Genomic DNA, 18068 nt, shown 5'->3' with positions numbered 1-18068 from the left:
AAGCAAGAGAATCTTGGTCTAAAAAGATGCTGCTTTATGAAGGATAAGTGGTGACATTTCTGTACAAACCAGCTTATTTTGTTAATGTGCTTATATAGGACACCAGAAATTTTCCAACTACAAGTATGTTACATAATTACAAGCTCAGAGTAATAATCAGTATATTATCCAAGAATTTTTTTCCCCTGAACAAACTTATCCCTGACTTTCCAAAACACAAAGAACATAACTATGGGGAGAGGTGCATCTTAGTATTTTTTATTTTGATATTAATTTGTTTATACTGTATAAGGAGTTATCTGAACTTAGTACCTGATTTATAGGTGAAATTGATTTTAACTATTAAAATTATATACAAGAAAGTTAGGGGTGTTGCAGTACTTGGTTGCAAATAACTTGCCATCTTGTGTTGGGTCAGAAAATGCTATTTCATTTATGCTGAGGAAACAGCCAAACATGAAACAATTCCTAGAAAAAAAAAAGAAAAGATGTTTTAATGGAATCAACTTAAGGTTGTGATTAAACATGAACACAAAGTCTTTATTACATAAATGCTATTTAATTTAAAAATAATTGACTTTAAGATACATATTTAATATACTTACCATCACTGAACAGAAATTTATTGTTAAACTTACTACAATCTAAATCAAAATACTGGTTAGGTTTCATTGTTTTTACAAGTATATTGGCTATTTAAAAAAAAACAAAAACAAGGCTTGTGTATTTCAGCCACAACTTGCACTTAACTCATTCTGAGTTTGTACAAATAGTCCCATCTAAACCTTGGTTGCTTATGTAGAACAAGTAGGAACAATACTGTATTGCCTAGGCAGGCACAGGCACCGGGGTTCGATCCCCAGTGTGCCACGGCCCTGACCCCGGTGCGCACTGAGAAGGCATAGTGGCACACTCTTGTAATCCTAGTGCTTGGGAGGCTGCAAACACGAGGTTCATTACTAGTCAAATCAGTGTAGTGAGACCCTGTACTAAAATACATTAAAAAAACCAAAAAAACTGTATTGCTATCGAGAATCAAGCAGACATCATCTGTATACAGACAGAATTCAGTCTAAGGCTCCTCACATACAGTATAGCCACAAATTATGTTACCTGTATCTTCAACTCAGATATAAGAAAAGATACTTTCAAATAAATGTTTTATCTCCTCTTTGAGGTTAACTTCCTCCCAGGAAGGTATAAGGATTCCAATTTCCTTCATGTCCTCACCAATTTTCATCTCCCCTTTACTTAATACACATTTATCCCGGTGGGGTGTGAAGTGTTACCTCACTGGTTTTGGTTTGTGATTCCTCTGATAACCAAAGATGTTGAATATTCTTTTATCTGTTATGTCAACCATGTGCATTTCTTCTCTGAAATGTCTACTGAAATCCTTTGGCTGTTTTTTTCTTTCTTAAGACAGGATCCTGCTGTATTGTCCAGGTTGGCTTCAAAGCTGGCATCCTCCTGCTTCAGCCTCTTGAGTAGCTGGTATTACAAGCTGTGCCTGGCTTCCTTGCCCATTTTTAAATTGGGCTGTCTTTCTATTGTTTCTACATGCTGGATTTTTAAAACCCTTAACAGATCAAAGATTTGCAAATATTTTCTTCTGTAGGCTTACTAAATTAACTTTTCTGTATTTTTATCAATTACACTTAATTGAAATGTAACTTTCTATGGTTTAAATGTATAAAAGTCTGGTTTTGTATTTTCTATCATCATCATCATCATCATCATCATCATCATCATCATCATCATCATCATCATCATCATCATCATCATTTTAGTGTTGATAGTGATTGAACCCAGGGCTTATGCCTACTAGGTAAGAGCTGTAACATGTCAGCTGATATTCTTTTTTCTTTTTATGTATTTGGTACAGGGTCTCACTCTGCAGCTTGGACTTGTAGTGATCCTTCTGTTTTCAGCCTCTCCAGAGCTAGGATTATAGGTGTGTGCCATCATGAGGGTCTCAGTGGCCAGTTCAGAGCTCCCGGGGTGGGGCTGTTGCAGCATGTGGTGCTGGGGGATTGAACCCCAGTCCCTGCACTTGCCTAGGCAGGCGGCTTAGGCCGCTGAGCTATCTCACTGGCCCTCATACTTTCTTTTTTTTTTTTTTCTTTTTTTGCGGAACCGGGGATTGAACTGTGGCCTTTGTACTTGCCAGGCAAGCACTTATTCTACTGAATACTTTCTTTTTATTGTTTTGAATTCTGTTTTTTCCCCCTAATGGTAGAGGGCAGTGACGATGAACCGTTTAGAGCTCTCAATGATATAAACGGTCTCCCGGGATACACATGCCATGGTTTTACTACCACTGGTATAGGGAGGGGACTGAACCCAGGAGGCACTGATTACCTTTCAGCCTTTTACTTTTACGTTCAGACAAAGTACAGCTCCATTACTCATGCTGGCCTTTAATTGTTGATCCCTCTGCCTCAGCCTCAAGTGGCTGAGATTATAGGTGTGCCACCATTTCAGTTTTCTAGATAATCCATTTTTATATTTTAATAAAAGTGCTATTCTGTAACAAGTTAAACTAGGCCTTTACCACAAAAAAACTGGTGTGGAATGTTGTATACCTGTCATTTTTCAGTACCAATGCAGAACCTCATCCAGACTTGGACAGCATTTACTTTTTAAGGTATTTAGTACAGGGTCCACAGGGTCTCATTACATAGATCAGAATCATAGTGATCTTCCTGCTTTCTGCCCCCCAGAGTGCTTGGATTACAGGCGAGCTACCATGCCCAGTCTCAATTGCCCTCTCAGCGTGCCCTGGGAGCAGGGCTGGCACAGCACTTAGGGATGGAACCTAGGTCCCTGCTTGGGCCTAAGCAGGCACTTTAATCCACTGAGCTATCTGGCCAGCCCCATTTTAAATTTTTTTAAATTTTTATGTATTTGCTTGTTGCAGGGTCTTATTACACAGTCAGACTCAGAGTGATCCTCCTGTTTTTCAGCCTCCCCAGCACTGAGATTACAGGAGTATGTGACTATGCCCACCCCGACTCTATGGCTGGCTCAGCCTGCCCTGGCGGTGAGACTAGCAGCATGTGGTGCTGGGGATCAAACCTTGGTCCTTGAGCTTGCCTAAGCTTGCCTAAGCAGGTGCATTAGCCCGCTGAGCTATCTTACCAGCCCCAGTTGGCCAGCATTTATAGAGAAGCATCCTGTCAACATCCTTATCTTTGGTTCATGAATCAAGAGAGGCTCTGGGAAAACCAAAAATGCAAGGTTCAAGATTGAGACGTATTTTGTTTTTTTACCTGAGAGTATCAACCAGTCGTCTTGCAATGCGCTTTCTTCTCTTCAGTTTGAAAACCCAGAGTCTACTTATCCCACAGACTGCGTGTTCTGGTACATTTGAACACTGCCAGGCTCTAGAATTTTCTTTAGAGCCTGAGGATTCTGGGCCAGTTGGCTCAGATAGGACACGGAAAGCCTGCAATGATATATAGAAGCTACTGTAAGTAAAAAACAAAATCACGAGTTCACATTTTTTTTAATACCTTACATAAAACCTTAGAATCTAAAATTAAAAATATGACCACCAAATGTATTAAAATTCTTTAATGTATCTTGAATTCTTACACAATTAGTCATATAATGCTCATAAATACTAGCAATACAGAAATACCCCATTGTAGTTCAATGCATACTTTTATGAAATCTTTGATGATAAACTTAAAAAATCAAATTCTTTTTTTTTTTTATTTTTTATTTTTGTGGAACCAGGGATTGAACTCAGGCCCTTGTGCTTGCCAGGGAAGCGCTTATTCCACTAAGCCATCTCCCCGGCCCCCAAAATCAAATTCTTAAACTTCCCCTATTACTTCCGTCTTGCAATGTATATATGATAACCTAAAAAACTAATTCAACACTAAAGATTTTTACTCATAACCAGAAAATTATTTCATATCTAATTACTGTCTTCTGGTTATGTTCTAGGATTTCTCACTAGGCTACATCCCCAGTTCTTTAGCTTTTATTTTGAGATGGAGATCTCATTAAATTAGCCCAAGTTGGGCTCAAACTTGGAAGCTTCCTCCCTCTGCCACTAGGAGAATTGGAAATATAGGTGTGCCACCCTGTTTTTTGATATTAAATTTATAAAAAAAAAACCCAAACTTTTGTATTTTCAAATAATTGTAGATGCACAAGATGAAAAAACAGAGGGTCCATGTATCCTTCACCCTGTTTTTGCCACCTTTTGTTAACGCTACTATAATATGTAAACCAAGAAATTAATATTGGCAAGTGTGTGTACAGTTCCACAACACTTCATCATGGGAATGTGTATTCACTTAGCCACCACTACCATCAATATACAGAATTACTGTACCCCCACAGGTCTTCCTCTTGCTACCCGTTTAGTGTCATATTTCACTCCCCACAAGCCCCAATAATGCCTCGCAACTATGAATCTGTTCTCTATCTCTTTGATTTTGTTATCCTTGTCATATAAATAGATCATCATGAAGCATGTGACCATGGAGATTTGAGAATTTTTTCACTCAGCACAATACCTGGAGATCCATCCATACTGTTACAAGTATCTATAATTGCTAAATAATATTCATCATATGGATATATTACAGTTTAACCATTCACTTACTAAAGGTTAATTTGTTTCCAGGTTGTGGCTACTACAAATAAAGCTGCTATCAACATTTACAAAGGGTCCAGCAAATAATTAACAGAATGTCCTGATCTAATTATTTTATATGTAAGTAACCAAAATTTGCTGATGAAAAGACTGTGGGTGAAAGAATGAAAAAAACAAGCCCCAACTATATGTGGTCTACTTTCAATCTCATTTTACAAGGCCAGGATTAACATGGTACTAAGGCCAGACAAAGACAAAAATGAAATTACACGCCAGTATCCCTGATTAACCCAGATGCAAAAAATGTAAAAATATTAACACCTCAAATTTAATAGCACATTAAAAGGACCATTCCCTATGATCAAATGGAACTCATCCCTCACATACAAGAGTAGTAGTTCAATATACCAAAGCAATAAATGTGACATACAACATTAAAGTACAACAGACAAAAAATACCTGATTAGAAAAAAGGACAAGGACCTAACTAGACATTTCTAAAATAAGACAAATGGCTAGTAAGAGTATGAAGAAACACTCCATAGAACCATGAGGGAAATACAACTTAATGCCACAGTGAAATAGCACCTAATACCTGTAAGAACAGTTATTATAAAAAAGACAAGAGACATCAAATGCTAGCATAGATGTGAAGAAAAGGGAAACCTTATTTATACAGTACACTGAGGAATGTAGATTAGTAGAACCATGATGGAAAACACAATGGAGGTCTCTCAAAAAAGTAAAGAACTACACACATGATCCAGCAGCTCCACTTCCAGGTACAAGTTCAAAGGAAATAAAAGAAAAAAAATCTAAGAGTTAGCTGCCTTCTTGGGTTCACTCAGCACTATATACAATATCCAAGACATAGAGTCGACCTCAGTGTTTATTAATGAATGAATGGGGAAAGAAAATGTAATGTATATGTATACAACAGAACATTACTTAGCCATAAAATAAAATGAAACCCTGTCATTTGTGACAGCATGGACAAACACATAGGATACTAAAAGATACTGCATGATGTAACTTAAATGCAGAATCTAAAAAAGTGGAACTTTAGAAGCAGAGAGAGGATGGAAGTAATGGGAGAATGTTCATAATAATGTAAAACATTTCACCTGGGATCAGTTCTGGAGCTCTATGGTATAGCATAACCAATTTAGATAAATGAACATTTGAAAACTGCTAAGACTGTACAGGTGGGGGCCTGCCCCTTAGCTCAGTTCTTTAAGTGGCTGCTTCAACAAAGCAGTCAGGCTCAGGTTGGTGTGGTTCGATCCCCACAACACAAGACAGCCAGTCATGCCTTGAAGGCATTCGGCGCAAAAAAAAAAAAAAAAAAAAAAAAAAAGACTGTACAGGTTAAATATTCTCATCACAAAACGTGAGTTGATGAACATGTTAACTGGCTTGATATAGGAGAATTTCATAATGTAGACATATATCAAAACAAGGGCCTGGGGAGATAGCTCAGTAGACTAAGCGCTTGCCTGGCAAGCACAGGGTCCTGAGTTCAATCCCCAGTACCGAAAAAAATAAAAAAAAATCAAGTTGTATACTGTAATATGTAATTTTCACTTGTCAATGGCACCTTAATAAAGCTGGTCCTAAGAGAGAAAAAACTAATGTGAGCAATTTTACTGCTAATGATACAAATCAGATGCTTTTCTAACTTTTAATAACAAAGGCAATGTTTATCAGAACATTGCTAATTAGTACCTAAATAGATTGTAATTAAGGGATAAGTAGGGACTATTTATCTAAATTAGGCTACTCTCTATAGATTTGCTTATCTAAAATTTTATATTTCTAGGTATAGAAATGGCTACCTGTAGGTGAAATGATGAGATGAATGTACAACTGATACCCTGTTTATAAAAGATATCAAATATAATATGAATGAATGACTTCATTACCCGCACAGAGACTTTAATGGAACAAAGTTATTAATACCAGTTTTAAATGTTTGTGACTTAGTCCAACTACTTTACTTTGCTCACAAAATTATGCTAATAATTTAAGCAACATATAACATACCTGTTTGATTGGCTCTGCAATTAAACAGCCAACTACTCTCTTATCATCAGAAACAAAGAGAAAAGTTTTGGTTTTTTCTGGACATTTGGGAACAACTTGTTGGAAGCCCAGTTCATAATCAACAAGCTCCTGGACATCTGTTACCTAATGATGTTAAAAAACAAAAGGTGAATTTGTTTTAAAAAGCTCTATACAAATAACATATATGTACATTTAAAATGTATGATTACTATTACTTTAGCCATCTTTATCTCTCTTTCCAAAATTTTGCATCCTCAAAATTATTTCACTATTGATGCATTGGTATTTCAGAAACAGGGCTAGAGGAACCTATTTTACAGGGTACTTGTAGCAGAGTCCAGGTCTTCTCAGGTAAGATAAGCAGTAGAAGTCCTAAAACATTCATTTTAGCTTTATTTACTCATGTTGGCTAAATATCCAACCCAAGAAATATAGGCAACATCAACATAAGAAATGGACTTAATGGGGGGCATTACTTTCTCAACACTGAAAAGATCATTTTTTGGAGACAGGGTCTCACAATGTAGCCCAGGCTGGCCTCAAACTTATGGTAATCCTCCTACCTCAGCCTGAGTGCTAGGATTACAGTAGTGTGCTACAATACCTAGCTGAAAAGTTCAGTTTTTCGCTTTTACACGTGCAACATAAAGGTAGAAGATAGGCGGTTTTCCCTATTTTCTAAAAGACTCCTTTTTCTTGGGATTCTAAGTTTGGTCTCATATGAACTGTCATAGAAGTCTTCCTTGACCATGCATCAAAATGTCTTGCCTATTAGCAAAATGGTTTATACTCAAGCACAGGTTGATTTCTTGGGGGTAATGGAAGAATAAAGGTTAAAAAGATAATGTTCCACACCTTTCTGATAGCGTAACTTGGATCACGTGGCAGGACCAGCAGGATCTTTCCATCCCAAAACTCTGCTACCACTCGTTCTCTTTTCCAGCCCTGCCAAAGGAAAAAAAAAAAAAAAGATACTTCATTTGCAAAGAGAAAACAAACTAAAAAACTCGTAACATAATTTGGCCTGGGGAGGACAAAGATCAAACAATGATATAAGAAAACAAAGCCCAATTAAAATATGGTAAAACAAAAAATGCCTTCAAGGGGCTGACATCATATGGAAAACATACACACACACACACACACAGACATAAACAAAGCAAAGTCAAATAACAGCCCTCCATCAGATCTCAGAGAAAAAAATACTGAATTACTCAGAGTTGGCAAGAGGCTGAGTTCTAGGGAAGCTTTAATAAAAAAGCCTGAGGCCCAGTATAGTGGCACACACTTGTAATCCAAGTTGCACAGCAGAATGACAAGAGGATCCCAAAAACCCAGAAACAGACTAACGGTACAGCAGAAACCATCCCTATGTGGGAGTGTAGCAGACATTATGTGAGGCACTGACAATCAATGGAGAACATGAGCCAATTGAACAGGAATGCTGGGATACTTGGAAAACCTTTAAAAAAAATAGATATACCTCTCCTGGGAAATAACATGCCTCAAAAAGATTCCTAAAGGATTAAAGATCTAAATATAAAATCTATATCTACAAAACATGTTAAGAAAATAAAGGAAGAAGGCCAAGCGTGGGGGTGCATATCTGTAATCCTAGCAATCAGGAGATTGAGGCAGGAGTATCGTTGCAAGTTCGAGATCAGCCTGGACTACAAAGTGAGCTCAAGGCAAACCTAAACTGCATACTGAGACCCTGTCTCAAAAAGACAAAGGAAAAAAAAAAGAAAAGAAATAACTGCTTATTGAGAATGATATTCTTGACTTAAACTCAGAGGTCACAAATTAACTAAAAATTTTTAAATTTTTGTGTGGTAGCATATAATATAAAAAGGTTAAAAATCAAGTAATGGCTTTCTTTGTAAATATAGAAAAATATACAGATACAGATGAAACTGTTATTGTTGGCTTCCTACAGAGAGGAGAACTGGAAGGGAAAGAAAGTAGCTTTCACTGGATATACTTCTATACCCTGTAAATGGTGAAGCATGATAAATTATTAATGTATCAAAATATAAGTAAGCTTAAATCTTAAATAACAGAACAAGGAGAAATATTTGTCACATAGAAATTATTTGTGAAATAAGTAAGGACTAAACACCTAGCAGATTCCCCATTAATTAAAAAAAGCAAACCAATATAGACAATAATCACACCCCATCAAAAGAATTTACTTTGTTCTAAAGGCAGGAGCTTAAACCTCAAGGGACAGTATGCCACACATCAAGAAGGGCAGGGGTCAACAGATGAAGCACACTAGTGACCACAGTAAGGACATTTATTCTTAGTGCAATAGGACTGTTAAACCCGAAGCAGAACATGACAAAATTTTATTTCTATGTTAGAAAAGAATTCTCTTGCTGATATGTGGAAAGCACATTATAGTGGGAATTATACAACACATACATACACATTTTCTGTCATATAGTTGAAAGGCTGAGGCCAGATTTAGCAGCACCTAATTGCTGGTGGGAACTTTCTGTCTTAAAGTATGTAGGATCATACTGACCCTGTTTTAAGAAGTATTCTAAGAGCATTGTGGAATCCCAGAAAAGAAGCTTTAATAAAACAGGCTAGAAACTATAGTGAAGGCATAAATGACAGTAATATAAATGAAAGGATGTATATGAGCAGAAGGTATAATCCTAAAGGTAAGGCCAATGGCAGATGTGGGGACTAAACTGGTGCCCCAAAAAGAGCGGAAGGGGTCTGGAGAAGTTGTAGAGAGGCTGTTTTAAAGTTATCCCCAAAGAAGTTGTAGGAAGGATGGGCTCTCATCTAGTGTGAGGACTTTAGGTGGCTTTCTTTTTATCCTTTGGGTCTTTTTGAGACAGCGTCTTACTGTGTAGTTCCAGTTGGCCTGGAGCCTCAGTCTCTGCAGTGCTGGGACTGGCCTGCGCCACCATGCTCCACTAGGTCTGAGTTTTGCGTCTCATTTGTTGAACTCTACTGAGAATGCTAGGGACTGGGATGTAGGGTACCTGAGTACTCCACTTAGGCCAACACTTCTCTCATACTAGGTTCATAAATTTTCAGTATTATTAAATGCTAACCTTTGAGCTAGGGATATAGTTTAGTGGCAGAGGGGCCAGGGAGATGGCTCAGTGGAATATAGGCTTCCCTGGCAAGCGCAAGGGCCTGAGTTCAATCCCCGGTTCCGCAAAAAAGAAGAAAAAGGGCAAGTTTCCAACGTGTTTCTTTGGGGACCTGCCCAGTAGCTCAGTTGTTTAAGTGCCTGCTTAAACAAAGCCCTCAAGCTTAAGCTTCTGCGGTTCCAACCCAGACAGTCACTGCAAACCAGGAATGCCATAAAGGCATTTCCAGCCTCCCCCCCCCCAAAAAAAAAACCTTCTACCATAGTTTAGTGTAGAGCACTTGCCGAGTACATATGAGGGAATTTAATTCCCAGAGCGGCAAAACAATAACAAAAACCTTAATTTTAAGCACAAAAAAACTGTAGACAATGAAATATTTATGGATAATTAGATCTGTCAATTTTTTTTTTCTTTCTGAAATAGGGTTTCACTGTGCAGTTCAGGGTGGCCTTGAATTCATTTTGAAGTTCAGACTAGCTTCAAACTTGAAGTGAGCCTCCTGCCTCAGCCTCCTAAGCATTGGGATTCCAAGTGCGTGCCACCACACCTGGCTAATCTTTTGATATTTAATGGAAATAAATGTCTTTTAAGGCATTTTATTTTTAGAAAACTGAAAGACTATTTTTGACTTACTGTGTATTTGATTCCCTCCAGAAATCTGTGATGATACTGGGCATGTTGCATTTCATCTTCAGGATTAGAAGCAGAATAGATCATACCACAAGATTTACACATAGTAGCCCCAAAATATTTCTGACCTGCATCCTATAATTGAAGAGGGAAGAAAAATCCATGTACATATTTCTACAAATAGCTATAAATTAAATTCATGTACAAAACACTAAATAAGCATCTGCTTACTACATCCCCTCCCAAAGCAAAATGGAATGAGAACAGACTTATACATGCAATAAACTAATGACGTAACAGAATTTTCCTTTTCAAAGCTGTGTTTAAAAAAAAGGTTTCTTATTAGACTGATAATTATAGTAAGATAAACTGGACAGGCATGGTTGTCCATGCCTGTAATCCCAGCACTCAGGAGGCTGAGGCAGGATTGTTTCCAATTTGAGACCAGCCTGGGCTACGAAGTGAGTTCAAGGCCTAAACTGTATGGTGAAACCCTGTCTCAATAAAAATTAAAAATAAAAAGTGCAAGACCCTGTCTCAAAAAAAAAAAAAAAAAGGCTGGGAATATAGTTCAGAGGCAGAAACACCTACCTGGCAAATACAGGTCCTGAGTTTAATCCCTGATTTTGCACCCTGGACCTGCATGCCATCTCACCCAAGGACCCTGGGCACGGTGGCACACACCTGTGATCCCAGCTCAGGATGCTGAGACAGGAGGATCACTGTGAGATCAAGAGCAGCCTAGAAGCTACACAAACTAAGCACAGGGCCAGCCCCAACGTCTAGTGAGACCCTGTCTCAAAAAAAACAAAAACAAAAACCAGTGCTCACTTCATGCACATATACTTAAAAAAAAAATTAAGATTCTTTGCCAAGAGTTAAAAAATAAATACACAATATAAAAGTTCAAGAACAGCACAGAGACTGGGCATGTTAGTACACACCTATAATCCTAGCACTTGGGAGACTGAGGCAGGAGGATCACTGTGAAATCCAGGCAAGCCAGGGCTAATAAAGAGTTCAAGGCCAGCCTGCATTATACAGTGAGACCCTGTCTCAAAAAAAAAAGCAATTTAGGGAAGTTAGGAGCATCCAATGTCACAAATAACAACTTCCATTCTCAGAATATATTGTTTAATGCCACTGAAAGTGCCACACAGGGGATGGCAAATTTTTCTGTAAAAAAAACCAGAAGTATTTTAAGCTTTTTGGGCTATCTTTAAAAATGTTAACAACTATTTATAGCTCATAGGCTACAACTGGATTTCCCCCATGCCATTGTTTGCCAAACCTAGGTCTCTTTGAATATAGCTATTTCCACTAAATCTTTTGCTGACCAATATAAATTTATCTTTCTTGGAAATAATCCATTCAGGGTTCTACCTAAACACCAGTGCTGAGCTATCAGTTTAAGTCTACTGACTAGTTTCCTACTACTGCTGCCACTACAGCAAACTGGCATCCACAAAGTTCAGAGCATTTATACTCCATGTTAGCTTTGCAGAGGCAAATGTTGGGCTTCAGATTCTACATGGGAAAGTCATGTATAGGAGAAGCTTGGTTTTGAATTAACTCACAATGACGAGCTGGTCCTTCGTTTCTTTATTTGTATCTCTGGTGTTCACAATTTTCTGTGTATTGTTCTGTTTTGAGAAGTTAATACATGTGATAGGCCCCACAGAAGACTGTTCTTCAGCTGGAGACCTTGAAGTATGAAGTTGATAAATATTACATAACAATGAAAAAACAGAGGCCCACTCAGAGAGGGATCAGGCATTTACTCAAGAGAATGCAACTAGTGAATGGCAACGTTAAGACTCAAATCCTGGTCTTCTCCAACTCCAGTGAATTTTTTAAGGAAAGAAGGAGGGAAAAGACAAGAAAAAGGAAGAAGAAAGGAAGGAAGGAAGGGAGAGGGAGAGAGGGCAGGGGGAGGGAGGGAAGAGAGAAACTTTAGTTGGATAGATATAGTTGAGGCAATCTGCATTCAAAAAAATGTCAGGATTTGATTACAAGGTTACAAACTGGAAGCTCTCAAACCAAATCCCACTTACAGATACATTTTCATTGGCCCACACATTATTTAAAATTTTAAATAAATTTTAAAATAGCTACCAATATTTTTAAATCTAGAGAATTCACTTAAAAATGTGTACTTCTGATATTATAAGAGACACTAACAGATCACAAGACCTCTATTCTTTTAAAAACATGTCTTAGTTAAAGCAAAACAGAATAGCACTTCCAAAGGGGGCAATAGTGCCCCAAACAGGGCATGCATTCTCTAGTTGATCCCAGTTTTTACCCCAACCTTGCTGAGATCTTTTCCATCTCTCAACCTTAAATCCTTATGACATTTCTGTGAGAAGTATGGATTTCATCTATTCTCAATATTATCCTATTCTCCTCAGTGTTGAAAAAAATGGTCTCCAGATTTGGACATTAAAGCAAGAATAATTCCTACCTTTTTGTATTACATGAAGACACACTGAAGATGGGATAGACAAGGGACTCAGGAGAAACTGGTGGGTGAAAAAACAACAGTAATTCAAATTACCAAACAAATCAAAATTTTAAATCATAATATTTTAAGGGTTAATAAGACAATTCATATTCTTATTACTTAACTTCAAAGCTTAACCACAATCAATACAATGTGTATTAGCCAAAGGAGTAAGAAACAAATGGAAGAAAATAGACCAGAAATAGACACACACCAATGCATTCAATTGATTCTTGACAAAGAGGCAAAGATATTTCAATAGAAAAAGGATAATCTTCAACAAGGTGCTGGCATAACTGGATGCCCACATGTAGAGAATTATATACATATGTATCTTATATACAAAAGTAACTAAAGGGGTCAGTGAGATAGCACAGTGGTCTAAAGTACCTGCTGAGACAAGTGCAAGGGACATGGTTTGATCCCCGGCATCACATGATATGATACGCCAGCCCCACCACCAGGGCAAGCTGAGCTGCCTAACAAAAAGAACTGAAAATGGATCACAGATCAAAATGTAAAGTATAAAACACAATAAACACTATAGTAGTGAATTACTGAAGACATCAATATGAACTCATGCCATTATGTACAGAAATAATTAGTTATGTATTATACGCAAATATATTTTCTTGCTCTGCTAAGAGGGTCTAAAAGCAACAATATGTCAGCAACAACAAGCATGCGCAGAGTCCAGATCTTGAGTTTCTAAATACTGTACCATTGTTCAATAAAAGCAACCAGCATTCTGTGGAGAACTTGCTGGTTCTAATGCTGGTGCAGGGAAAATTCAAGGTAAGCCTATAGCATCTCATCATGACAGGAAATAAAAAGTGCTCAAAAAACAAAAAGATAAGCATCAGCAGACCTAGACTAAATTTAAGGGTTCATAACACCTGTCTGGCAAGAGCAAGGTTCTGAGTTTGATCCCCAGTACCAAAAACAAAAACAAATAAATAAATTTAAGGGTTTCTGGGGCCTGACTTCAGTATCACTGCTTAGCAAGTTCTGCTCATACCTGGGCTTTTTCTTTTTTTGGTCTTTTTGAGCATTTCACCATGCAATTCAGGCTGGCCTTGAACTCACTTTGCAGCCCAGGTTGACAATGAACCTGAAGCTATCTTATCTCAGCCCCTCAAGTGCTGGGATTATAGGTGTGCACCACCACACCTGGCTATATTTGAGTTTTGACCTATAACACAAATTTTTTACTCCCTCTTATATTTTGGATAAAAGGATTATGATTTTATAATGAGAACATCCAATTGTAGAAGGCTTAAGTAATTTGGCAAAAGCCATAGTCAAGTAAGTAATACTGGCTTTTTGTCCAGTTTTAATCTAAAATCTCCTTGTCTTCTGCTTCTTAACATGTACTCCACACTGCTTTAACAGAGAAAATAGTGCCACAGAAATACACACAAAGATAACTTCATAATCACATTACTTAATTTTTTTTTTCTGGAACTGGGGATTGAACTCTGGCCCTTGCACTTGCCAGACAAGTGCTTATTCTACTGAGCCATCTCCCTGGTCCTAAATGGCAGAAGGATTTTTTTTTTTGGGGGGGGGGGTTCCGAATGCCTTCAGAGGTTTGGCTGGCTTGAGTTGTGGGGATCGAACCACAGCAACCTGAGCCTGACTGCTTTGTTGAAGCAGCCACTTAAAGAACTTAGCTAAGGGGCAGGCCCCCAAAAATTTTAAACACTTGGAAATTACTATATGTGAATTTTACACTGACACATGTAATGAAGCATTATTACAAGTAGCTAATCTTGGAGCTGGGGAGACGGCTCAGTGGAATAAGCGCTTCCCTGGCAAGTGCAAGGGCCTTAATTCAATTCCCGGTTCCTCAAAAAAAAAAAAAAAAAAACAAGTAGCTAATCTTAAGAAATTTTCTTACTTTTGTTCTCACCAAGTGAATCATCTGAAGGCAGGTGCTTATTTTTATCAAGTGTATATTCCTTTGAAGAAACTACTGCACCTGATGAATCCTGAAAAGGAAAGTAAAAAGTAAAGGTGCTAAGAATTCTTAGTTGTTTTCTATTTAGTGAATGAACCCCAAAAGATCTGTTTTTAAAGCAAAAAATAGTTCACTATGAATTATATTCTATACTGATTTTTAAATCCTCAGAAAATTTCCTCAGCTTATTAAATATATATCACCTTCTAAAAGCCAAAGTACATATTTTTGGGGCTGGGGAGATGGCTCAGTAGAATAAGCACTTCCCTGGCAAGCACAAGGGTCTGAGTTCAATCCCTGGTTCCGCAAAAGAAAAAAAAAAAAAAAAAAAACCCACAAAAATGTATCTTCCAGATAAAGATGGCTGAAAAAGATTACAGATTGTCCCTTCCATAAAACAATGAACATAAATGAATAAAAATGGGCAAATCTCCCCAGTAGTCACCGACTTGGAACCGGCTTTTTTTTCCTTGCTTTTAAAAGGAAGGAGCAGAGGGCCAGGCAAATAGCTCAGCGGATTAAAGTGCCTGCAAGCAGGCTGGGGGGCTTGCCATGCAGGCCCCGCCCCCAGCATGTGCTGAGACAGCAATTGAGACTGGGTGTAGTGGCACAAGCTTGGAATCCCAGCTCTTGGGAGGCTGTAAATAGGTGGATCACTATGAGTATGATCTAGTAGTGAGACCCTAACACCCTGCAGACCCTCCCCTAAAATACAAAAATAAATAGGAAGCAGTAGAAAAAGCAGAAGAAACCCTGACAAATTTTACTAATACTACTATTTAGGTGAGAGAGATTAGATATCATGGGAAAAGGAAAAAACAGATTAAAGCATAACTCCTACTGAAGACTGTATCTTAGCCATTTTCAGGGCCCCATGAAGTGGGGAAAGGGGCTCCTTCTACCCTTTCAGATCATCTTTAACTAGAAAGCAAAGATGAACCCTAACAGTGGCTATTTAACAAAATCTTAAGATGACACAGCCTAGTTGTGAAACTTTAAGATGTAAAAACGTCCAGTGACACCAGACATGTTTTCTTGGGATTTTAAAAAATTTTGGCTCAAAATATTTAATTTTGTAACACAAGCAAAACACGGCATGAGCTGGATTTGATCTACTGTCCACCAATTTTATCTTTGCCACTGAATTTGCCATTTAGGAGGTTACAAGAGTTATAAGTTGGGGCTGAATTTGAGAGAAAGCAGAAGAGTTAGGATGGAGATGACTGTCAAGCTTGAATTACCTCATACAGGAGTCTAATAAATGCAACAGGGTATTGTATTTCAGGCCTATTGTTTCTCTAGTTGTAAGGGTTGCAATGAGTCTATGATACTGCAGACACAGAAACTCTGACCTGGGAGATTCCCTTTCTGAAGGCCTAACGCGTCAACTGTCAACAGTCATTAGCTACCTGAAGGAAAAAAATGATTGCAGACAAGAAGCCAATAAATAAAAAGTCTAGACTTAAATAATTTGCTAGGGCAGCCACAAGCCACATATAACTGATGAGAACCTGAAATGTGGCTACTGTGAATTGAGAGTTTGATGTAAAATAAACATGGATTTTAAGAACTTTGGAAAGAATATAAGATATTTCATTAATAGCTTTAATATTGATTACATTAAAATAACCTTTTATATACATTGGTTAATTTTTTTTTTTAGGGGCCGGGGAAACGGCTCAGTAGAATAAGCGCTTGCCTGGCAAGAGCAAGGGCCTGAGTTCAATCCCCGGTTCCGCAAAAAAAAAATAAAATAAAATTATCTTTTCATATGTGACCAGTAGAAAAATTTAAATTACACATGGCACCGGGGGCTGGAGAAATATCTCAGTGAAGTGCTTGCCTGGCAAACGCAAGGTCCTGAGTTCGATTCCTGGTACCACTCCCCCGCCAAAAAAAATAGACAGTACTGTGTTGATATGAGAAAGATCAACTGGAAGCACAAAATAATGACTGTGATGATAAACAGTAATCATGTCCAGATAGTGGAGTTGTAATTTCTTTTATATATATGCACCTGCTGTCCTCACTAAAATTTCTAGAATAATCTACATTAAACAATGAGCTAAAACAAATTAAATAGGTTTATCCTTTAGAAAAATACTGCTGGAAGCCACAAATAAAGGGAAAAAAATCTATTATCTTTCTGCCCCACCTCTAAATTCTTTACACTATCGATCATATAAGAGCAGCTTTTCAAAACATATAGCTCAATCTGGCTAAGCACCTGCTTAGGCAAGTCCAAGGACCAGGCTTCAATCCTGGGTACCACATGCCTGCTGCACCAGCCCTGCCTCAGGATGCATTGAGCCAGACTGAGTCCAAGTGTGATGGCGCACACCTGTAATCCCAGTGTTAGGGAGGCTGAAAACAGGAGAATCACTCCAAGTCCAAGCTGCCTAGTGAGACCCTGTACTAAATACAAAATGTATAGATCAAGCCAGGCACACTGGCATAAAGTTATAATTCCAGCACTCAGAAGATGCTGGGTCAGGAAGATTATTGTAAATTCAATGCTAGCCTTGGATACATAATCATTTCAAGGCGAGCCTGAACTATACAGTGAACCTATTTTTAAAAAAAGCGAGGTCAGGGAGATGGCTCAGTAGAATAAGCGCTTGCCTGGCAAGTACAAGGCCTGAGTTCAATCCCCAGTTCCACCAAAAAATAAAAAAAAAAAAATAATAAAAAAGCAAAACAAATTGTAAAGATAAAATTTGGGGGGCTGGGGATGTGACTCAGGAGTAGCTTTTATCTGCATGCACAAGGCCCTGGGTTCAGTCCCCAGCACCACAAACACAAAAAAATCAAATTCTGTCCAGCTATATTACATATAATATCTATACTGAAATTTTGTTAAATAGCTGCTAGCTGTGTTTACAATGATATATTTGGCTTTCTTTGTTTCTTAATTTCTTTTCATTTTTACTTCTTGCACTCACCTCAATATTCAATTTTTTTTCTAGTACCAGGCACTTGGACACTTGTTCTTTGATGAAAGTTTTTCTTTCACATACAGCCTCTGCATCACAGTCTTCAATCACTTCTGGTTTATTCTTTTGGTTGAGACTCATTGATGGCTTATTTTCCAGAGAAAATTTTCTAAGAGAGAGTTTTTTTCGACTAACAAAAAATGCTGCTCCACCCTGAAGTGTAGTTTGTGGTTTTATTTTTTGGCTTAAGACC

At 37.9% G+C, this 18068-nt stretch overlaps 1 protein-coding gene across 1 annotated transcript; it reads right to left on the bottom strand.

Annotated features, from left to right (window-relative positions):
* Nucleotides 1-335: 335 nt before the first annotated feature.
* Esco2 (establishment of sister chromatid cohesion N-acetyltransferase 2) lies at nt 336-18061 on the bottom strand (the record flags this gene model as incomplete). Its single annotated transcript, XM_004630691.1, has 10 exons — nt 336-468; nt 3273-3448; nt 6656-6799; nt 7532-7621; nt 10423-10554; nt 11997-12123; nt 12884-12941; nt 14239-14241; nt 14823-14918; nt 17791-18061. Coding segments are annotated over 10 exons (1230 nt in total), but the record flags the coding sequence as incomplete, so codon positions are not given.
* Between the last annotated feature and the right edge of the window lie 7 nt (nt 18062-18068).

Source organism: Octodon degus, unplaced genomic scaffold (genome assembly GCF_000260255.1).
Source record: "Octodon degus isolate 3935 unplaced genomic scaffold, OctDeg1.0 scaffold00036, whole genome shotgun sequence".
In the NCBI taxonomy this organism is placed as follows: domain Eukaryota; kingdom Metazoa; phylum Chordata; class Mammalia; order Rodentia; family Octodontidae; genus Octodon; species Octodon degus.
The sequence above is the reverse complement of the archived record's forward strand: the minus strand, read 5'-3'. Positions and strand labels throughout refer to the sequence as shown.